Source organism: Azolla caroliniana, unplaced genomic scaffold (genome assembly GCF_043228905.1).
Source record: "Azolla caroliniana isolate FFs.n. ecotype wild unplaced genomic scaffold, voAzoCaro1.0.p SCAF_1, whole genome shotgun sequence".
NCBI lineage: Eukaryota > Viridiplantae > Streptophyta > Polypodiopsida > Salviniales > Salviniaceae > Azolla > Azolla caroliniana.
Window position 1 is genome coordinate 864,058 of NW_028230436.1, and position 24,524 is coordinate 888,581.

General features: G+C 35.7%; 3 protein-coding genes and 1 pseudogene across 3 annotated transcripts; 3 read left to right on the forward strand and 1 right to left on the reverse strand.

Annotated features, from left to right (window-relative positions):
* Window positions 1-3,070: 3,070 nt before the first annotated feature.
* LOC147868129 (ricin B-like lectin EULS3) lies at window positions 3,071-8,067 on the reverse strand (annotated as a pseudogene).
* A 1,253-nt stretch (window positions 8,068-9,320) lies between these two features.
* Window positions 9,321-12,572, forward strand: PRXQ (Thioredoxin superfamily protein). Its single transcript, XM_087315704.1, has 4 exons — window positions 9,321-9,699; window positions 11,108-11,245; window positions 11,602-11,691; window positions 12,178-12,572. Exons 1-4 carry the CDS (start codon window positions 9,472-9,474, stop codon window positions 12,394-12,396), a joined length of 675 nt encoding a protein of 224 aa, XP_087171830.1. The 5' UTR covers window positions 9,321-9,471; the 3' UTR covers window positions 12,397-12,572.
* Window positions 12,573-15,067: 2,495 nt separating this feature from the next.
* Window positions 15,068-17,744, forward strand: RPL24 (Translation protein SH3-like family protein). Its single transcript, XM_087315709.1, has 4 exons — window positions 15,068-15,261; window positions 15,401-15,436; window positions 15,981-16,214; window positions 17,279-17,744. The coding sequence occupies exons 1-4, from the start codon at window positions 15,145-15,147 to the stop codon at window positions 17,492-17,494; spliced, it is 603 nt and encodes a 200-aa protein (XP_087171835.1). The 5' UTR covers window positions 15,068-15,144; the 3' UTR covers window positions 17,495-17,744.
* A 2,391-nt stretch (window positions 17,745-20,135) lies between these two features.
* LOC147868132 (proteasome subunit alpha type-6) lies at window positions 20,136-24,153 on the forward strand. The gene is made up of 9 exons (XM_087315715.1): window positions 20,136-20,310; window positions 20,675-20,769; window positions 22,180-22,261; window positions 22,385-22,481; window positions 22,550-22,608; window positions 22,780-22,862; window positions 23,559-23,654; window positions 23,761-23,820; window positions 23,906-24,153. The coding sequence occupies exons 1-9, from the start codon at window positions 20,232-20,234 to the stop codon at window positions 23,996-23,998; spliced, it is 744 nt and encodes a 247-aa protein (XP_087171841.1). The 5' UTR covers window positions 20,136-20,231; the 3' UTR covers window positions 23,999-24,153.
* The last annotated feature ends 371 nt before the right edge of the window (window positions 24,154-24,524 follow it).

Genomic DNA, 24,524 nt, shown 5'->3' on the forward strand with positions numbered 1-24,524 from the left:
TTCATGTGATGTTAACAGCATTTAGTGTTGCATCAAAAAAATTCATTTTGATGATGTATATAATCTGTGGTTTGATTTTGTGTGACAGAGGAGCTGACACTTGCTGGTACTGTGCACCAAACATTTTAGCTCATTGAGTTTATGCATTAAATCTTTAAGACCATTGACACTGGCATGCAAACACTTTGGGTAACTGCAGTGCTGGGTAACCGCAGACTCGAAGACCATTCACGAGTGCAACTATTATGAAGTTGGAATTCAATTTTATAGGTCTATACTTGCAATGCTAGCTCCTGGTATCACAGTTGATCTAATGACCATAGCTACATTGGCATGTAAATGATCTTTTCCTTGTGCACATCTATATCCTCCTATTATTGAGTATTTAAGGAGGGACAATGTATGCTTTTTCACTTCTCCCAATGTGCATACAGCATCAATGACTTTATGATATCCAAACAAGTCAGACACAACTATCTCAGCAATATTTTAATAACAATGTTAAGGTTTGAGTCCAAATATGTATGTTCATAACATAATAGCTTCTTCCAATGAATAGAGTCGTGATTTTCTTTATGCTACATAATATATATAAGAAACATAGTTACACATTTTTCAGGCTCCTTATCACAAAAAAATTCACATTAAGCCCAAACTAAGATGCAGATATTCAAGATGACCTTAGGACCAATTTGGAATTACTTGGGAAATGAGTTTTGTCAAGTATGATATTCAAACACTAATTGCATTTTAGTTATTAAGTGAGCATTGTGTTGTGATTTGGACAAGTAATTTGAACCTTAATTCTCTAATTATGTTTCCACTTAGAAAGCCACATTGTTTGTTTTACTAATGGGGATACATTAATTATGATGATGATAATTTGTGCATTCAATCATAATGATTAAAACTAGATTGATAGTGAGAGAACGATGAATTGAATGTTTGAAGTGGTTGAGAGGGATTAATTTGAATGATGATAAAGTCCGATGTCTAACTAGAGTACTTAATCATAGGAGTCATCGAAAAGAAGAATCATGCATTCATTATTAGTGCAATTGAGAGTGATCAATGGCCATTAATGACATCAAAATTCGATATTCAATTATAGTAACAGAAAGGGGTTTAAGTTCGGAATGGAGCTTAAATTTAGAGTGATTTAATCATGCCATATGATGAATTGGGCACTTAAATTTAATGTAAAATTGATACCAATCAAATCTCTCAATTCCTCAAAAATGCCGGTTAATTTGAAGTGAAATCCCGGAAATAATCTTGATCTTGCATAAAATTCTTTAATTATTCTTTGCAATGAGCTAATCCTTTTCTAATAGTTGGAATCTGATTCTAGCATTGGTGACTAAGTCTGCTCAAGTGATTAATTAAGCTTTAATGAAGGCACATGATCAACATTGGAGAGATACAGCCCCAGACAACTCCTCCTCTTGCTCAGCACATGCTCCAGATGGTTTCTTTAAAAAACCCAGAGCCGCATAAAATCCCTTAATTATTCTTCGCAATGAGCTTTTCTAATCCTTTTCTAATAGTTGGAACATGATTCTACCATTGATGACTAAATCTGCTTAAGTGTGATTAATTATGCTTTAATGAGGGCACACGATCAAGATGGTTTCCTTAAAACAACTAGAACCTAAATAGAGCTTCTCAATTTGAAGCATGGCATTTTGATTGATGTCAACAATCATCAATGTGGTCAATGCAGTTGGTGAGATCGAAGAGTTTATGCAAATAGTTGAGCGTTAAGAATCATATCGAACTTACGCTTACAAGAGTGTTCTTTGAACTCTCCTCTGTTGCTTTCTAGTTTGTCTATTTTGCTCCTTTCAAATCCAGAACAAGAATTTCACATGGTCCTTCCTCTTTAGAAAGGCGAGACTTGACCATGTTAAGATGGCGGTGTACCACAAAGTGGAAGAGGTGGATGGAGATGTTATTACTAAGCCCAGATGGATGTAGCTCAGTTGGTAAGGTTGCCCAATGGAGACCAGGTGGCCATGGGTTCAACCCCTACATTCTATAGTGGCATCTAGTGAAATATGAGATATATATAGTGTAATATAGAGGTGAGAAAAGTGAAATATGAGATAGTCTAATATAGAGGTGAGAAAATTGGGTTTCAAACCCAAGATATAGTGCTAGTAGTGCGAATGGCTTACCACTAGGGTAAGCTAATTACAATAAAAAAGAAGAAGATGTTATGACTCAATAAGTTATCCAACAATGCCAAGAATCCATCCATTCGTTTATTTTGCGATATGGACAAGTGTAGCCATGCCAAAGAAGCCTAAGGTGTCACAACCACCAATGTTTGTGACGTAAGATGGATCCAACAAAACTCATTTTCTTGGGAAGTGGGTATTTCCACTAGATCGTGTTGTAAAGCCACAAACATTTCCAACCAAGTATTTGCATTAGTCTATGGCCTTGTAACTACAACCTAATTTGCCATACCTTTCAAATACGTATTCTTGCAATATAAATTTGCTTGCAAGTATTTAACTGGGGTTTTAGCTTGGCTCTCTAAAAGATATTAATTTTTTTTTAATGATCCATCAATTACAATGACGTCAAACAATGCTTGGTGAGAACACAAGGTTAAGTGAATGTAAATAATACCTTATAAAGAGTATCAGAATTTTCCTCTTGAGTTTGAGCCATTTTATTACCCAAAAAAGAAAGCATTTCATTACCAAAATGGAAATGGTCTCCAAAGAATGCATCATAATGTAAGAGCTGAATTTTAACACCAAGGTTTCCACGATAGCAAATTTTGAAAGGTTGTTAAAAGATGGCCCTGCATCAACACAAGTAAAACAAAACACTATAAAACAAAAAATATTTTTTCATTTTCATAATATTGTAATAACATCATAAAAATGAATTGATATTACATTTGGGGCTAAGAATCATCTCCGTTTCCCATGAAAACATCTAAAAAAGTCATTTGAAAGAGAATATATAAATTCATTTACCATACTACCATCCAAAAATGGCTTGTGAAAAGAGAATAACATATTTCCATTACCCTTATCTTAGAACGTGACTTTTTTTAGAGAGAGAAGAACTTCCAAAGTTGGTTGTCATTCTCATGCCAAGTGTCGAGGACAAGAGGAGTGCCCTCTTTTATCTCCTTTGACTTAAATTTCTCATGATAAAAATGGAATAACGGCTTCTCCTCGGGCTCATGCAAGAGTGTTACGTTGAGCAAAGTGTCACTAGCCATTCTCACACTTCTAAAACCCTCTCCAAAATCTTGGCTCTCTATAAAGAGAATGTCTTTGTCAATTACTCATGGCTTCAAATCAACCAAATGAAGCTGCACCATATGCAATACATATCATATCAAAGCAAAGAAAATATAAGCATTATTTATGAAGCTAAATATAAATTTAAAACGAAACCGAAGTCAAGTTTTGAGAACCTCGTCCATTTATGAAAAAGAAACAAGTATGAGGGAGAAGTATTTGGAAATTCATACATATCATACATTAAACTAAGACTCTATAGAGTCCACACCATTTCTTTAACATGGAGAGGAATATAAAGAGTAAAACTCAAATTAAGATAGGCATTTGTCAACATGCATAATTTACGAAACCCAAATATAGACAAGGGGAAGTACTTGCTCAACACATTAGCCATATTGAAACCAACAATAATTTGCAAACAACATTGATTGCAATAGTGATTCTCCTCATAAACATCCATAGAATCCACTACTCTATGTGAGCACCAAGGAGAATTAAAGACTTAAGTGGGTGAAATGAGTTGTGAATGGAGTGAACGACAACTACCAAACCTCCTCGGACGCCAAGGAGTTCCTTTAATATTAGCCATGAAACCAACAAGCTAGGGACTACCAATAAGAATATGTTATAATTTTCAAGCCAAGTGAATTGGCCAATTTTGGGATGATTCCTTTGAGAAGCATACATATGATCCACTACCCTTAACCTGAAACCTAATATTTTCTTTAAAATTGACCATGAAATTAATTAATAACCATGGTAATATCTATGAATCAGAGTATAGCACATTTTGAGAGAAGATACAACCAGGAACACCTATCAAAAGTCTTTCTATGAGTCACTACCTGTCAAGCAAGATTGAAAAATTAAATCTCTAGCTTAAGTGCAATTTTAGCAAGTAATAGCTCTGACTAAGATGTACGTGTAATGTGTGTCTCTCTAATGCATGAATGACCAAATCACATAAAGGATTTCTTGGGCCAATGTGTGTCTCTCTAATGCAATGTGTGCCTCGGTTCTCCTTTCGCTACGCCTTCCTTTCTCGCTGGGTCAAGTTGTGCGCATTTTCGTTCGTAGAGTTACCAAGTCCCCTCCCTCACCTACTCTTCCCCCTCCCTGCCGCCTTTCGATGAGAAATATAGAAAATGAAATAACGCCGCCTGTAAGGTCTTGCATCCAGCACAAGCACATACTTTCTAACAGCTCCAAAATTCATAAATGATCATTCAAAGTTCAGAATAGAACCTCTTCCTAATTTGATATTGCAATGACATCTTAGGAGCACATAGGGCATTTGTAAAGGAGCCAAGGGAAAATCTGCCTTCTGGAAATTTGTTCATAAAAGCTTCCCCCTTTGATGTTGGTTCTACATTCTTAACCAAAGCATGTATTTGAGTTCCAAAAAGCCACAAATGATCAGTCAAAGCTCAAGACACCTCTTCTTTGATTCTCCGATTGATAACGGTACTAACAAACTATGTCATAAAACTGAGTAAACCAAGAAATAAACTATATTTTCCTAGAAATTAACATTAAATGAAAGATCGCTTAACAATTATTCAATTTCTGATTATTTTTACATCATTCATGCAATCCTTTTCTGAAGATGTCTGTGAAGAAAGTTTGGATTATAAATTATCCAACGTCTGATTAAGAGGTCACCTCATCCATGTTTAGCTTTTTGTTAAACTTGGATTGGGCGAGTTATATATCAGATCATGCATGACATATAGTTTTTACCTCGTGGCATTTGATCCTCCCCCACACCTTCCAATTCGAGAAAAGAATCATATATTATATGGCTTCTGAGTTTATATTACCTCAGAAGCTTTGAGATGAGTTTCTTTGTCATGGATGTACAAGTTTCTACTAATGAAGAAGATGTTTTTTTGGGAAAAAAAAAAAAACTTATCCCTGAGGAAAAGTTGCATAATTTTCTCATTCACATACTCAACTAGTTCGAGAAAAAGAATCAAGGGTATGGATATGGTCAAATCACTCACACGATGTTTGTTTGTTTGTGTGTGTGTGTGTTATTCAATTTCCAAGAGATGGAATCAAAAGCTTGAAGAATTGCAGCCTGAGGCAAAATCAGTTATCCCTTTATAGGAAACTGAACAGAAGGCACAAAGATTGTGTAAAAATCATCATAAGTGTAAACATTGCTCAGAGTTTTAAGTGTAGAAAAAAAAAACTCCCTGAAGTTGGATAATGTATGATACGATCTTAATTCGAAGAAGAAAAGGAAACCATGAAAATCGTTAGGGAACATCACAGTTTAAGAACTTGGATAATATACAGTCAATTTGGAGTTAATGTCTAGTAAGGAATGCACACCATGAAGAAGCTGGTTCATATATGGTCAATTCCTAAGAGATGAAGGCATAGAAATCTTAAAATGTTATTTGGTAAAAGTTTTTGGATTTGGATAATATTGGGTCAATTTCTTCAATAGGAAGGTATGGATGATGGAAAACCACTCACAACGTTCTATCATTCACAGTCAAAGTTAAGAGAAAAGAGAAGGGATAGAGGAGATGATGAATTACTTAGAACTTGGATAATGTAGGATCAGATCTCTCATTTATACTTGATTTGTCGAAAAAGAACGCATCCAATAGGTCATTTAACCTCTCGTTCATGCCAATCAAATGCTGGAGAATGAAGGTATGGATTCACAGTCAAAACTTTCCTGTAATAGAAGGTAAAGATGAGGGGAGATCACGGATAATAAATTATTCGACCTCGCATTCACACTCAATATCAAGAAAATATGGAAAGTTTGGATGAACCCCCAGAGTTAGATAATTTATGGTCGATTTCTAGAGGTAACATCCCTAAGAATTTGAATAATAATCACTAAGCGTTAGGAAAATATATCTTGGAAAAACTCACTAACAACCTTGTAAAGGCTGTAGCCGTGGTAGACCAATAAAAACTACAAAGAGTCATAGTATAAAAGTACAAAGAATGGTGAATACCTACAAGAATGTTCTTTCCATCACCTGTAATCATTGGCTTAAACACTGAACTATAATGAAAACATTGCAGGAGACTATCTTTCGAAATGAAAGCATATCCAACAGTTCATGTACTTTCTGTAAGACTCCACACGTATCATATAGATCAAGCAATGCATTGTTAACAACCTGGTTTCTCTTCAGCCTGCCCATCTCCTCAATCTTTACCTACATTTCTCTGCCCTTTTCTAATGCTCCAATGCAAGATTCAACCTGGTTTTGAATTGGAAACATATCCTGTAACAAGAACATTGCAGTAGACTATCTTTCGAACAGGAAGCATAAGAAACAGTTCATGTATGTGACTTCATCTCCAGAATTTCGTTGAAGTTGCATCTTCTTGACTTGATCAATGCATCCTCACCTTGCTCCTCCTTTTGCTTTTTCAAGTGATCCAACATGTCAACTATTCATCTGAGATGATCCCTTGACATTGCATATGCTGTAAACCTTCGAACTATCATGAAGACCAGTCGTGCTACTAATGCCTTCCATGGCACCGCATCACGAAACGAGACCTTATGGACTACATCTCTGACCTTATGGACTACATCTCTGACCTTATGGACTACATTGCATATTCTTCGGGGATAAGTTTTACCTCATGACCTTTGCACTTTGCATGCCTGATCACCTTCTTGGTGGCATTATGGATGAGGATAAACGCAGGAGAGCCAAAGTTGTCACAATTCGTCATTAATCCAGAGCTACAAATGATAAAAAATTATGATGGCAAATAACGATAAAGATGCAATACTACGGAAGAAGTGAATCAACAATGAAAACGCCAACCTGGAGCTATGTCAAAGAACAGAAAATGATAATGGAGAAAAAGGATGAGTATATTTTCGTCTACAAGAAAGAGAATATTGACAAAGAAATCTTGAAACCCGAATCTACAAAAAATAACGGAAAATGATGGAAAAGAACGAGCATATTTTCTTCTGCAGGATACCTGATTGACTAGCTAAAACATAGAAAACAAAGAGAAAGAAAAACAACAAATCTGTAAATGTTTCATCCACATCAAGAAAGAACAGGAAAAGTAAAGAGATCAGAATCAGCATTAACGAAATCTTTAGTGTACCGAAGTGATGTACATATCTTCCTCCGCAAAGATGCCACAAAATAGCAACTAAGTAAATAAAAATAGGAAAAAATGGGAGAGTTATCAGCAATCCAGAGCTACAAAAAATGAAGAATGAAATATTTAAATCCAGAGCAATATTAAATGATGAAAAAAGAATGTGTTCATATTTTTAACTGATCCAAGATTTAAACAAAGGTTCACAATTAATCTGATATATTAGCTACAATTGATTGGAACAAAAACGATGATGAAAAAGAATCTGTAAAATATATTTTCCTCTGATTATACTTCGTCTGATGAAAGTATGTCCGGGGTAGCTTAAAATCAAACATATCAATACAAAAGAAAGATTTAATCTAGAGTTAAAATTAGAAGAAAAATAAGAATATACATAAAGTTAATTTTACATCCCAAACAATAACATAAAAGCTAAGCTATGAAAGAGGGAATCAACAAAGAATTCGGGTTAGAGTTTGGAAGAATTGTGAGAAAAAGAAGAGGATGATCATCATCATAATCACCTGAGTGGGATCGTTAGAGTTAGAGGGAGCCATGACGGTTTCTCATTGTGAACGGAGAGATGGAATGTCTTATCAAGCTTACAGAATATTTTTACGAGGGGTTCATGGACATGATGATGATGATGATATTGTTGAGGGTGATGACCAGTGCTGTTAGCTGAATCCATGTCTTCTTCTTTCTTCTTCTTCTTTCTTCTTCTTCTTCTTCTTCTTCTTCTTCTGTGTATTCGTCAAGCCCTAAAAAACACAATGAAGGATTGCAGATCATCGTCTGCATGGACATGTTTGTTTGTTTATTTATATATGATATGAATATTGAACAAATAATAATAAAACGATACCAAGTGAATAAATTGCTGAAATTAACATTTTATTCACAAATTCAAGTGAGAATAATAACATTATCCTTGGACCTTTACAGAAAGAAAGAATCATCAACGTTTTCTCGTTATTTATAGGAAAACATATATATATGATTTTTCGTTCGTCTTAATTTTTTCTTTTGTTCAGTGCACCGGCATTGTAGCTAAGAGTTTACGTACATTATACATATACAAATACATATATATGTTTTGCTTGAAGACCACATTCTTTGTTGATCGAGTGAGTGGTCCTCCTCTCCACGCGCACACACACGCAGCTAGCTAGGGTAATCCTAGATACTCAAGTGCTCACTGCTCCACAAAGTTATGACCCAAATTGTAGACCCAAGCTTTTTGTCTCCCTTGCCAGCCCCAAACCAGGTCATGACGTCTTAGTTGTTGAGGGTTCACGCACGGCTGGTCATTGAGCCCCCAAGTCCCACTAATATTATAGTTATGTGCTAGTCGTTGCCCAATAGGCACATTATGATTGGGCACTTAGACTAATGTGTTGATTTGGACAAATATGTGTCGATTCTGTTGTGGATTGATGCGGAACTCCTAAGAAGAAAATGGATCATTTTCATTCTTCAAAGGAGATTGAGAACGAACCGGGTTTTCCCTAGTTTTATAGGATCATGGAGAAACAACATAGGAAACACACGATGAAACATATCAAATGGATCCTAGATTCCATCGGATGCCCAAGAAGCAAACACGAGGAGTGTGCTGCTTCGTAAATAGAAGCTCAAAGAGAAACGTTGCTTTTTGTTGGGCATATAGAAACAATGAAGATTTGATGGACGTTTCTGCCCGGCATAACCTTCCTAATGAAGCAAAACACGGGGTTCATGTATGTATGTATGAATGTGCATAATCCCATGTAGCGGAGACCCGCACACGACGTCCATCCATAAATGCTGCGAAAAGGGAAGGGAAGGGAACCCAATCCTGAGATGTGGTCCAGAGGTGATGATCTCTTTCTTTCTTTTTCTTCTTCTTCTTTTTGTTTTGCTTTGCTTTTTGCCCTCCACTCCACTCCACTCCCCTGCCTTCCCTTCTATCTGTCCCTTTTCGTTCTATCTCTTCCCTCTCCCTTCTTTTTGATTTTTCTCAAGATCGATTGATTATTCAAACAATATAATTTTTGTGGTAAGATAAGCTCCTCCTGTGCTCGCATTGCTTCAGAAGTAGTCGTAGAAGAAGAAAATGGCTATGACTGTATCTCTCTCCGCCAGGTCTTCTTTCTCCACTGTTTCTGCTGCTGCCTCTTCTTCTTCAGCCGTTGGGCCTCGCGACTCCTCCTCTACTACAGTGAAGCTTTCTCCTCCTCAGCTCTTTGGCGCTAAGTTGAAGGTTTCATCATCATCATCATCATCATCTTCTTCTTCTTCTTCTTCTTGTTTTCGACCTCGCACTCCACTCACAGTTTGCAAGGTATGCAGTCATCGACATTCTTTATATGTACATTTCTGCAGAGAAAAAAATACCAGTCCGTTTCTAGAGTCTGGAAATGGGGAATGAATGTACATGTCTATGGAAACAGTGGAAACTCTGAATATGTATGAATCTGCTTGGAAATTGTGAACGTGGGTGACTCTGTTTGGAAATGGTGAAATCTGCTTCACAATACAAAATGTATGTGAATATGTTTGGAAATGGCAAATGTGCCTCTGTTTGTTAGGAGACGATGAATGTGCGTGAATATGTATCTATGAAGATGGTGAATCTGTTTTGAAAATTATCCCTGTGTGAATTCACGTTAGATATTTGAAGGTTCTGAATGTCTGAGAATATGCGTGAAGACTGTGAATCTGTTTGCATAGTTCCATTTCTTCTCTTTTGGATAGCTTTTTCCATAGATATCACTTCATTCTCGTATCTTTCCTGTTATAAATTGTACATCTTTGCCCTTTAGCTCATATGTGTGGAAATGGCGAACCTGTGGATCTCCTTCAGATTGCCTAAATTGCTTTATTTTCTTGGAAGACATTCATTCTTATCTCTTTTCTACCAGAAATGATGAATCTTTGATTCATCTTTCAAGCTTCTTTGGTGGCAATTATCTTATTGTATCATTGAGTGCATATTGCAGAGCAAACTATAATCTTCAATGGTGTGGAAATAGCGCTTCTTTTTCTCCTTTTTGATGGAAATGACATCTCTCTTTTTTATTAGAAATGGGGTTGTTTCATTTCTTCTCCCACTTTCATGGAAATATCTTCATATTTTTTGCCAAAATTTTGATTGGAAATGTTGATTCAGTTCCATTTCCCTTGTTTCCATGGAAATCGCCTCATTTCATGTTAGACAGGTTGAATATGTTCCAGGTATTCTCTCGTTATTACGTAATTCTCTCCATTTTCATCATGCTCTAGAGGATAGTGTATCTATTGTCTTTCTTCTCGTAATGACCCCAATTTCATCTCTTCTCTGTTAGAAACAATGAATCCATGCTCCATTTCTTCAAAGTTATAATCTGCTTCCTTACCTCTCAAGGTCTTCCTCAATTGTCTATCCAAGTACTTTGTATTTTTATATGTAGGCAATGTATCTCTTACCACATGCTATAACCAGCATATTATAAACATCAAAATACAACTATCTTTTGTGTATTTAAGAGAATACCCACCAGTTTCGCACACAACACCAGAATACTCTGTTTAATGCAAAGACTGTAGAGGGGTATTCTGGTGTTCTTTGTGAAACCTAGGGGTACTTATGGTTAATACACAGGAAGTTAGGGTTACTTTATATTTGCCATAATGTGATTCATGCATTGGGGAAATTCAAAGCCAATTGGTAGAAATTCATGTAATGAATTTCTATTTCCAATGTAATTCAGGTGTCCAAAGGGGATGTTGCCCCACCTTTCTCGCTGAAGGATCAAGATGGCAAGACAGTCTCTTTGTCCAAGTTTAAAGGGAAGCCTGTGGTTCTGTACTTCTATCCTGCAGATGAAACTCCAGGTTGCACTAAACAGGTATCTTTCTCTCCCACACATCAATCTTATGTTTGCTTAATCAAAAGTAATTGATGAGAATTCATTTTCATTATTCTTCTCATTGCTTACTGAAAAATGTGACGAAGATGCCTCTCTCATTAACATTATCCTCTCGCACTGAAAATGTAATGGACATGCATTTTCATTGATCTTATCTTTTTGCTTAACGAAAGTTGAGTGATGATACATTTTCAAATATCTTATCTTCAGTTGACAGAAAATGAAGTTACGAGGAATTCTCTCTGATCTTAGTAAAGCAAAATGAGAACTCGTTGTCATTGGTAAAAATAACACGATGACACATTCTTTTTATCTTATATCTTTGCTTTTTCCAGGCGTGTGCTTTCAGAGATTCATATGAGAAGTTCAAGAAAGCCGGAGCTGAAGTTATTGGAGTGAGTGGTGATAGCTCTGAATCTCATAAGGTAAATTCTTAAGGCTGATGTTGAGTCTACATTATGGATGGATAGGCAACGTCTTTTCCACTTGTAGAGAGACGGTCATTGTTTGGGTAAATTCTCAAGGCTGATGTTAATTCCACATTATGTATGCATGAATGGATGGGCAGCGTGGGCTCGTTCATTTGTAGTTGTACATTATAAATCTATGGAGATAGGGGTCATTGTTTGGGTGATGAGATTGTCAGTTCAGCAGTGTGGATTTAAAATTTGTGTTCATAGTATTCTGTCAAAATTTTGGATAAGGACACAAGGATTTGGTCACATGAGGTGTGTGGTTTATTAATTTTTGGTTCCTCTGTAAGATGAGGATATGCCATTTGAGTCAAATCTTTATATGAATTGCCTTGTGATGCAAAGTTTTGCAAACAAATACAGTATATTAAATTTGTTTCATTTGTAAGAGGATGAGGAAATGCCATTTACGTCAATATGTATTTCTTTGTCATGCAGAATTTTGCAAAAAAGTATCGATTACCTTATACACTATTAAGCGATGAGGGAAACAAGCTGAGGAAGGAGTGGGGTATCCCTGGCGATTTCTTTGGAACTTTACCAGGAAGACAAACATATGTGATAGACAAGAAAGGCATAGTTCAACTCATCTTCAACAACCAATTCCAACCAGAAAAGCATGTGGAGGAGACCCTCAAAATCTTGTCAAGCATCTGAAAATGAGTTTGATTTTCTTCCAGAATGCAATTGTCAATATCCCACACTTCATATAAAATATCCTTGTAATGTTGAAGTTTTTTGAGGTTCCGCATTTGGCATGTTATGACAATTGATTAATCTAACAGCATAATGCTTGAACAATTCATTTTAATCATAAATGGCTTTGGTATAAACAGCCTTCTCTATGTGTCATAATTTGTAAGGCTGAATCATGAATGGCTGTTTCGGGAACACAAAGCCCCTATTGCATTCACGTGATGGGAAATAGCACCACTATTTTTACAAAAGACGCATATGTTATCTTAGTATTGACGCAAGTGATTAATTTGCCCAACAACAATGCTATTATTGCTAAATCTATATACGAAAATGTTACACATTTGCATAAGAAAAAGGAACATTTCGAGGAAGTTGCATAGATCACCAAGAATTTGCATAAAGATTGATTAGATACTTGAAAGTAATGGAACTAGCTTTGGAATGCTAAGCAAATAGGTCATCGTGAAAGATAATATAAATGACAATTTTGACTATTTGTTAAGCAAAGAACATGTTTACTATCAATATGAATGCTAAGTGAAACATTTTGATGGGTTATATATGGTGTCGGCTATTGACCATTCATATTCAAAGTGTCTTACCAATGGGTATTGGAATTGAGGATGTGGATTGTCACATGAGAGAAATGTGCATAGGGATATGTGCACATTCATAGTGTAGTGGAAATAAACTCAACTATTATCAAAGGTGGGGCATTGTTGTAGAATATGATTGCTTAAACTTGTTTCACACAAAATACACATTATCGAAGAATCTCCTTGCTATAGTGCCCAATGCTCTGTTTGACATTGAAGAGAATGTTAACTGAAGTGTATGGATGCAATGATGCAAATATTGGGAAAATGGAAAGCAAACTCATTGGTGATCTAAGGTGGATCATTGTATTACAATGCAGCTAGTCCCCTTTATGTAGTCCAACCCATAAGGCTCCTAAACAACCACATGTCGTAGTTCCTTGTGGGTTTGTCTGAATACCTCAAATAATTGGTTTCAAATTTGGTCCTTGAGTTTATGCCTATAACCTAAACCCAATTATCTTGTTGATAGATCATGATCATCAAATATATTTGCTCTACGATTTGATTTATGTATGCCATTTGACCATCAATGAGACCTTCACCAAGGCAAATCATGAAGTTTATTAACGATCAAATGATGCTACATGGCAATTCATGATCATCAAATGATGTTGCATTGCCATTCATGAAGTTTATTAACCATGCTCGTGTGTATAAGATCTTTTTACCAAAACCAAAATATCCTTCCATTAGTTTTTAGAAAAGTCATAACAACTGCAACATACAAAATATTTTTTCCCAACTCATCTTTATAAGACGATGGTTAAGGAAACAAATCTATGTACTCCAAAGTAGAGGAAAAACTAATCTGAAAATTATTCTATAGACACATTCCAAGCTATTCCATTGATAAGAACAAAAGTAGTTGCATCCAGAGACAAGCCCTCGCAGCTCATAGATATGAACCATTTCAATGCTTCTTCAACCTACTCTTGTTCAGCATAATTTGTAATCAATACATTCCAAACTATTCCATAAACAGAAACAAAAGTTGTGACATGCAGGGACAAGCCCTCGCAACTCCTAGATTGGAACCATTAGAATGATTTTTCAGCACGCTATATCCACCAATGCAATTCCAATAAATCTTCCTTTACCCTAAAAACCGAATGCTACCACAAGCTCGTGTGTATAAGATCTTGTCGTTTTCTATTGAGATAAGACTTATATCAAGGAGTAAAGTATGACAACTTTGTAAAAAGATATTGTCATTTTTTCTCTTGAGATGGACTTATGTCAAGGAGTGTAAAGTATGGCAACTTCATAGACTCATCCACAACAACCAATTTGGAATCAAACCCATTAACTTACGAGAGGCATGTGATGAAATCCACGTAAATTGAGGCCCTATGTTGGAAAAGGATTGGAATGGCGGCATTAGACAATCATGGGAAAGTTTTGATCAAGCACATACATTGTGAGATATAGCAACTTCTTTGATTCAATTCTAGTATTGAAGTCATGGATAGTTACATGAGAGAATCTTGAGGTTTATTGCTCAAGGGCTAGCCATTTGTGGCGTTGTGGCTATTTGAAAAGATTTGGATTCAAATAGGCTTCAACCAAGTCCCACTAATGACATTTCCATATTCAAATATGAATTGGTCCAGGTCATTGTATATTTGAGGATTTGGTTGGATATGCCAAACTTTCGACAGTTGCCTTTGCTTGCGAACTAAAGCACATCACTATAATGATATCTTTTAGTCATTACATTGTCCATAATGAGGATTTTGACTTGGTTCGTTTTGAGAAGGTATCTGGCTTATTCAAGGTGATTGAATGACGAGCTTGGTGACAATTCAAGGTGTGCATGGGTGTATGATCACCTCCAACCGAATGAGCCATCGTATGTTCCGTCATGAGAAGACTGCCGACTACTACAACAACACCTAGATTGGTTTTGAAGAAGGCAACCACACCAATTCTCTCAATAACCATGGAACCCCCGCCCGCGTACACACACACACACACAACTATCACCAAGGGACTTATGCATACAAGTAGACCACCACATATCATCATATGTATTTTATGGACTGCTGTTTGTATTTTGGTGCTGTGGTAGGATAAGGCAAGAAAGGAAATTCTTAGAGCCCAGCGAGCGATGGCGAGCCTCCAGCAGTCCCTGAGCAACCTCTCCATCAACACCGCCAATATCAGCAGATATGGATTATCTTCTTCCTCGTTCATGGGATCAGCCATGCCCCTACGGCATTCACATGTAAGAATTTGTGGAAGGAGAGAGAGAGAGAGAGAGAGAAAGAAAGAGAGAGAGAGCGAGAGAGAGCACAACGATTCATTTACTGAAGAAATGAGAGAGAACTGAGCTACTTTTTCTTTCGTCTTTCTTTTCTGTGCAGGGAAATGAAGTGAGAAGGATTGGTCCAATCACCATGGTAAAGAAAGAAGAAGAAAAACATGACAAAATTCTGATTCTTTTTTCTTTTTATGATTCTCATCACACTGTCTGATATAGTTAGTAGGTTTTGTAATTTGTGTTTGGAAATGCCACATTTTATTCTATTTTTCTTCTCGTGATCCTCTTGAGTTTTATAAAATATATATTACCAATTCATTCATATTTTTGGCCGAAATGCTGTAATGTTTTCTGTTTCTTTTCTTGATTCTCGTCACACTAAATATTTTTGTATTCAAAAGTCTCATTTTCTCTATTTTCTCTATTTTATGCCATTTTAATTCATTTTTATTTTTGTCGGTCTTTGATATAATATACACTGTCAATTCATGCATATCTGCGTGCGACAATACCATAATGTTTCATGTTTGGTGTTCCTTTTCTTGATTCTCATCATGGTACAAGTCTTTGTGTCAAAATGCCACATTTGTTCTGTTTCTTTTCTTGATTCTCGTCTGACTGTCATATAGTAGACACTAACACTTCGTACCTTTCTTCTGTGCTGTGAAATTTGATGAGAACAGACTGTAAGGCGGTGGGAGAGGAAGGATTGTAAGCCTAATAGTAAACCTGTGTTGTCGAAGCTTCATGTGAAGGTTGGTGATACTGTGAAGGTCATAGCTGGCTCAGATAAAGGAAAAATAAGTGAAATTGCCAGAGTATACAGACATAATAGCAAAGTCTTGGTAAAAGATGTGAATCTGAAAACAAAGCATGTTAAGGGGAAACAAGAAGGTGAATCTGGTCAAATTATACAGGTATGTGATTATATAAACATGGTTATATTCGTTTTCATTACATTTTAATCATATATAAGACTGTTGTTCAGAAACATCCGTTGTTTAGAGTACATTTATCTCCCTTCATTCTAGGAAATATTGATTGCAGTATAAGGCTGTTTTAAAACATTTTTTTACTTATTGCACAAAGAATCATATATAAGGCTATACATTTTGCAGTGTTCAACACGTTTAATCTCATTTTGCATTTTACGAACACCTTTAATCGTGTGAAAGCTTGTTCTTAATAACCTTTTTGCCAGTTTGCAGCATATTCAGTTATATTTAAGACGTTCCTTAGAAAACATTTCGTAGTTTAATGCAGATTCTATCACAGACAATGTAATTGTTATGAATGTTGTCTGCTGGTCTTAGGAATCATTTTGTAGTTTAGTGCACATTTAATCCCTGAAAAGGTTGTTTGTGATGCAGTTTGAAATGCAATGCAGTTAATCATGGTTACGACTACTGTAAAAACATATTATTTTTTAGTGCACATTTAATCAGAGAAAAGGTTGTTTGTGGTGCAGTTTGCAATACAATACAGTTAACCACATGTAAGGCTGTTTGTAGAATTGTCTTGTAGTTTAATGTGCAGTGAATGACACAAAAGGTTGGTCAACGAAACATTTTGCATTTCACAGTGCATTTTCATCACATATGAGGTTATTTTTAAGAAACAGTTTTACAATTTAGAGCACATTTTCATCACATAAAAAGGCTGTTTTAAGAACCATTCTGCAGCTTACAGTACACTTTAATCACGTCCAAGGCCGTTTTGACAAACATTTTTGCAGTTTAGAATACAGATAATCGCACTTAATGCTGCTTATGACAATTCAATATCAATATAAACTTATATTTAGAAATGTTTTATAGTTTACAATATATTTTAATCTCATCAAAGAGATTTTTTTTATAAACAATTAGGAATCTACAACACATTTTTTAATCACCTGCAAGGAAAATTCTGCAGTTAACAGCACATTTTTTTATCACATGTAAGGTCTAATTCTGAGTAAAGGAGGTCACATTGTGAACAGATTGAAGCACCGATACACAGTTCAAACGTGATGGTGTACTCGAAGAAGGAGAAAGTTGCAAGTAGAGTAGGCCATAAAGTATTGGAAGATGGTAAGAAGGTGAGGTATCTTTTGAAGACAGGGGAATTGCTAGATAGTGCTGATGATTGGAAACGCATTCACAAGACTGAAAAGAAAGAAAAAGAAAAAGAAAAAGGTCAGATTGTTGCAACCTAGCTTAGTAGTCATGAGTAACTTCTCATGATTGTTTTCTGTTTCTTTCTTTGTCATATGGCTGATTACTAGCATTTTGTAGTACGTATATCACACATGATTGTAGAGAGGTTTTCAATTCCTTTTTCTCTTTGTAAAACCAATTCTTTACATCTTTATTGCTGAAACGTTTGCTTCTTTCTAAAGGTGAATGAAGTGCATTATCTACATTTGTAATTCCCTGAAATTCGATGACAAACTTGTTTCTGGTAAATTCTTTCCATATTTGTGAGATAAAGCAAGGTATACCTAACAGTTCATGCGATTAAGCTTTTTACATTCATGATATTATAGGTTAGGTTTGATAATATCTTTACTTTATGGTAAATTCTTTTTGGAAAGGTTGTGAAATTTCTTTGCATGTTTTAGGTCTTTTAGTGTGTTCGTCACCACTGAATTGGGCAAATATACCCTGTAACTCTTTAGGTATTTATCAGAATTCCTCTAGGTTTCCAGAAATGACCTGAATCCCCCGCTCTGCTGTACCAGAGTCTGGTCTTCTGTTACTTTCTTGAGAAATCAGGAGTTTCATCCTTCATGCACAACATGATGGAAGGGATGATCTCTGGGAACCAAGTTCTTTCTTTTGTAGCCTACATACTGGATAAATGATATGACTTGTGAAGAACCTGTAAAGACCATGGGTAAAATATGGTTTGATGATCTAGCATTAATACTGATATACTTTTCGTGGATGCAAAGAATGCATCTGTAAAGGGTCACGGTGTCAAAGAAGTTTTTGTTTTCAATTTGAGGATGTACTTTAAAACAAAAGGAAAAAGTAAATTTGAGTTTTTCTATTAGGTTTCTTTAATTTGATGAAAGTGTGAGTTATTGATACATACATACATACATACATACATACATATATATATATATATATATATGTATATGCTCAGCCAGCTTAAGTGCATTTCATCTATATACTCAGGAGTACAACTAGTATTCATTGATAAGGCAAACAAACTGATGATAGATATATTTCCACGAATGTGGATGAGGTAAATATATTAGTCGAGATTATGAAAGGCGTGTGTCAAGATGTGATTAAATATAATAATGAAAACAATGCTAAAGCCTTAGATTACATGTACATGTTTAAGTTATGTTAAGCTACATCAGTATTTGGCAATTGCTGAGGCTATGGTTATAAGTCTTGGAACTTAATCCGAATCAATTGCAACTTAATATTTGTTTAAACCACAAATGTCACCAAAATCCTTTCAATTGAGCTTGATTGGTTTGGAACTCTTTTTCCTTATCTTTAATGACTAAAGGACTATTCTCATAAGTATATGCTTGTTGTGGCTATATAAGTCATATGCCCTCACCAATGCTTGATATTCACACAATCACCAATCATGGTTTTCAATATGTGCAAATGAGTCTCTTGTCCTCTTTGTCCAATCTATCATAATGGGAAAGCGAGTGGGATACTTAGAAAATCTCCACTTCATTCATTACATGGTATCTTCCATACAATTATTACAAGAGTGAAAATGAAGAGAGCAAGTTTGAACAATCTATCATAATGGGAAACCAAGTGGGATACCTAGAAAATCCACTTCATTCACTACAAAGTATCTTCCATACATTTATTACAAGAGTGAATATTCAACACATATGTGCCCAAAGAGTGTTTTGTTCACCCACAAAGGTGTGAGTTGAGCATGATGTATATCTACATGTTCCTACAACCTTAAATTTATAATACAATCATTAATCAAATGGGAAAAGATTTCCTTTTTCCTCTCTTGCTAGAAATACTGCATTTGCTCTCTATCTCTATGGATCGAAGCTCAATATCATTGAAAATTTGTTTAATCTTATCTATGTTTATGTCATGGTGCACTAGATAGGTATAGTTAAGGTGAAACAAGGTCCTAAATGTGAAATTGAACAACAATAAAGAAACGGCCATAAAAGAAGAAATTGCAAAGATGTCCAACAAGTTTACATGATGATGTCCACAATATCCTTTGTGGTCGAGAATTTTGCAAAATGCACAAATATAACCGTAATGGCTTCAAATTCTACAAATTGTCCAAAAAATATCACCCAAACATTTTGAAAAACGCCCAAATCTTGCAAAGCCCATGATGGTGTCATAGTAACAACTCCTTGTTGTTGCACACCCAGTTAGGTTTGTGGCATTTTATGTGCATATCTATAGAACCTCCTATTCAATAACTACATATTTGTATGAACAATCTCAAGAGCATATATATATATATATATATTTATTTAATTGTAATATTAAATTGTAACGATTCTCACATGTCCAATGATAACTATTTTTGGTGTATGATGCATGTTGCACTCGAAAGCTCGTGACAGATTCATAACAAAAAGCTCATTATATGGATAGTGTCATAGCAACTCCTAAATGTTGCTAAGACGCACTTGGTTAAGCCAAAAGTGCTCATGAAACCGATAGTATCATAACAATAGCTGTGTACCCATATATCGATCATTTCTGTAGCAAATGACTCCTTGTATCGACACACACCCAAATAGGTACTCCTACTCTACACATCGTCCATAGAGGTCCATGATACAAACGTCCTATTATTACCAAAGCTCAAACACTCTTGGGACATTCACATAACGTAGAAAACACTGCAGATCGAAGAAGAAGAGGAAGAAGAAAGAAAAAGAAGGAAGACGAAGAAGGAGGAGGAAGAAAGTAGTAGAGGTAGCGATGGCGAGCCGAGGAGGAGGAGCTGGATATGATCGACATATCACCATCTTCTCTCCAGAGGGACGATTATATCAAGTTGGTAAGGATTCTCTCTCTTTCCGTTTGCTTTGAGGACGTATTCTGCGTCTTCTCTCTGTTTCCGGCTTCTTCTCCTTTTCTCTTCTTCGTTTCTTTGCATCTTTAGGATTGGGAAATATAGTTAGGGTTTTCCTGAGAACGTTTCCGCATCTGTTTCCTCACTGAAGTGCGTTCCTTCTCTCCGCTTTCCCGCGTTGCATTTTAGGCTTTTCGGGCTTCTTCTACCTTATTTGTTCCTATTTTCAGGTTTTTCAGGGAGTTTTGGCTCTTCTTTTATTATTTTATTCCACTGGTTTTTAAGATCTGAAGAGATCTTTACGGGGTTTTAACAGCATTTCTGCATTTTGTTTTTGTTTTTACTCTAGAATATGCATTCAAAGCTGTGAAAGCCTCTGGAATCACATCGATTGGTGTCAGGGGGAAAGATTCTGTCTGCGTTGTCACTCAACGTAAAGTTCCAGTGAGTTTCTATGGCTTTCTTCTCCTTAAAAGATTTGTGCTCTTGATTATGGAGATGTGGTTTCTTTTGTAACAAAAAGGTTTCTTTTGTAACTTACTACTATCCTAGCCCTGCCTGATCTTTATAAAGAATATGTTTGTGTTCAAGATAGTAGTTCCTTTGTTTATCCGAAAAATTTATTGCCTTCTTTAACAGTGACTCTGACACAAAGCTTAATTTAGTTTATAGAGATTTGAAGTCTTGAAAGCTGTTTGCGCTGCAGCTTATGCAGAATTTTTTCTTGAATATGATAGTTCTAACAAAAATACACTAGAGTATGCAACCATGGGGCAAAACGTACTTGATTGTTTATCTTGAAGATTCTTGTCCTTTGTAACATTTCTTTAAAATGGGAACAACGCGAGGTCAAATTTTTATAATAATGTAAATCATGTTAAAATATATTATTATGACTCCATACATGATACCAGCAATGTGTAATGATAGAAACTTTTAACAATAATCAATGCAAATCCTATCATTGCAAGGGTGATGAAAAGGTTTATTAGAAAACGACCAGCAAGGAAATACAAGAACGAGGAATGCCTGTCACATACTCCATTTTATACAAAGATCATCTTATGCCTTTAAGAAAAATATCCCAAGAGGCAAATAGCCTGATTATAATGGAGACATCGAGTACTGGGATACATGGAGCATGGGCATATCACCAGCAGGTCATGGAGAACTTTGCTCACCATGTCTGATATACTTCACATGAACCAACATAAGATACCATGTGTTCTCACCACCTCAGAATGGATGACTTGAATTCACCCATATTTTTCAATGAGGTTTCAAAGAGCTGTCCCAACTTTCTTTTCTCAGGCCACAAGTTAATGCCACCAATGAGGCCACATCCTTCTCCCTCCTCTCACTCACTCACTCTTTCTTTCTCTCTCTCTCTCTCTCTCTCCCTCTCTTCTTAGGAAGGATACACACATCAAGATAACTTTTGTACTTAGGTCCTATGGGTCAATATTGGCCTCTCTATGGACGCTAAAATCTCTGTCTTTATCTCGCTCTCTCTCTCTCTCTCTACCTTTTCTCCTCTCCTCTCTGTATTACAGTCTAACACATCTCGATATCTAAACAGAGTCCTAATCTGATATTGTAGTTTTATTGGTCAGGCAATGGGTATTTGGATTTCTCTATCATGACTTAATTTACTTTTGTTTTAAATTTGGATTATTATGTAGCCATGTTTAGTCAGTATCTGAAGGTGAGAACCCCGTATTAATGCTTATGTTACATATTCTATTATATTGTGTTGTTTAATCTTTATTGAATAAACTCATTATTTCTTTTTCTAGGCTAGTTTTTTTTTGTGTTTGATTGATTTTTCTCCCCTTCTTGTATGATTGGTTGCAGGACAAATTATTGGATCAGACAAGTGTGAGCCATTTGTTTCCTATCACAAAATACATTGGGTTGCTTGCAACAGGCATGACTGGTAGGATGCAAAGTGATGCATCATATTAAGTTCTTTAATTATATCTTCTCTTTGTTACTTTTTGGTTTTGCACATGTTTCACTTTAAGCTGTTTAAATATGTTGCTACTTTGTGGTTTCTCAGCGGATTCCAGATCCCTTGTTCAGCATGCTCGGAATGAAGCTGCTGAGTTCCGGTTTAAAATGGGCTATGAAATTCCCATAGATTATCTTGCAAAGAGGTAGGTGTATTACCTTTTACGTTCATATTAATGACAGTTTTTCTTTGTTCTTATATCTATTTTTTCAGACTTGCAGATAAGTCTCAAGTATATACTCAGCATGCATATATGAGACCTCTAGGAGTAGGTATAGAATTTGTTTTTCTTTAATCTTGTTGGTTCATCTTCTTCCATCTTGTTCTCATCTTCAAATGTTCACTTACACGGAAACACGGGACCTGTTAACTTAGAATATTCTTGCCTTCTTATCCAAGACTATGGATTTTGCTCATTGAGATTATCATTTTTTTAACACCAGCTGCTATGATTCTTGGTATCGACGAAGAATTGGGACCACAATTGTTCAAGTGTGATCCTGCAGGCCATTACGTTGGCTACAAGGTATAAGTTCATGAGTTTGTTGCACTCTGCACTTCATTGGGAGAGATCAACGAAAAAGTATATGAGATTAACCATCCAAACATTACCTTAGTAAGCATATCCTTGTTATTTGTGATGGAGTAGCTCTTGCATTTATTACTTCATTAGGATATTTAGCTATAGCGACAATTAGCCTGAAACAGGTCACCTTGAATCCACGTCATCGACAGTATAATGTGTCATTATGTAAGCATATCCATGTTATTTGTGATAGAGTAGCTCTTGCTTCTATTACTTCATTAGGATATTTAGCTATAGCGACAATTAGCCTGAAACAGGTCACCTTGAATCAACGTCATCGACAGTATAATGTGTCATTATGCAAGCATATCCTTGTTATTTGTGATAGAGTAGCTCTTGCTTCTATTACTTCATTAGGATATTTAGCTATAGTGACAAATTAGCCTGTAAAAGATCACCTTGAATCCGAGTAATCGACAATATAACGTGTCATTACATCCATACGTGAAAACATAAAATTAGCCAAGATAAATGTCATATGTTTATGTCTACAGCGACATATTATGGCTGTTTACTCATTGAAGAGTTATCATTCTGGCTCTTCATGTTGTCTTTACCTTGCATTTTGAATTTTCACCTTTATGTTTCCTTAATAGATCATATGTGAACAAATTCAAGAGTGTTCTTTGTTGATAGGCTGCAAGTGCTGGTTTGAAAGAACAAGAAGTCATCAACTTTCTAGAGAAAAAAATCAAGAATAACACAGAGCTATCATATGAAGAAACTGTTCAGGTATGGATCTTTGGTCTTTTTGCAAGGCAGGTCCAGTCAGATGTGTACAAGAAGTAAAGATCCATGATAATACTCATACTTCAATTGTTTCATTTGGATTTTGCAGACTGCCATATCTGCATTGCAATCGATTCTACTAGAAGACTTCAAACCAACAGAAATCGAGGTAATGTAAATATGTATCCAGTGTGGTTTATTTCAAACTTCAAAGGATGATCACCATCTATTCACAAGATACATTCTCAATGTAGGTTGGAGTGGTAAAGGCATCAGATCCTCTGTTTCGCATTCTGTCTACAGAAGAGATTGATGAACATTTAACAGCGATTAGTGAACGAGATTGATGCTTTAAAACTGCAACATTTTTTCCTCAAGTACTCAGAAAAGCAACTCTTTATAAGTTAAAATGTTAGGTACTCTTATTCATTTCTAATACCCAAGAGTTGGTTATTTTGCATCGTAAACCCAAGAGTGAATATAGTATATACGTCACTGCAAATAGATCATTTTGGTTTCAAATTAGATGAGCATTTGGTGTGCATGGGCTTGGGGATGCCAGAATTGTGTTTTAACTGTGACATTTCTTTCAATTCATTGGTCACCAGCCTTCTATGTTGATGTGACCGTTTGAGTGGAGAGAATTTTATACTGTTTTCGCTTAGGGGTATGTTGTATCTCAATGGATATCATCATACTTGTCTTATTGAGCTCACCTATATGCTATAATTATGAAATATGATGTGCATCATCATTTATCATTGCCCCCTCAATTTCTTGTCTATTATCTCATTTAATCATGAGGTCGTTTTCATATGATTTATGTTTTACAGATGTGATGGGTTGGATATATGTATAGTGATTTTGGAAGGC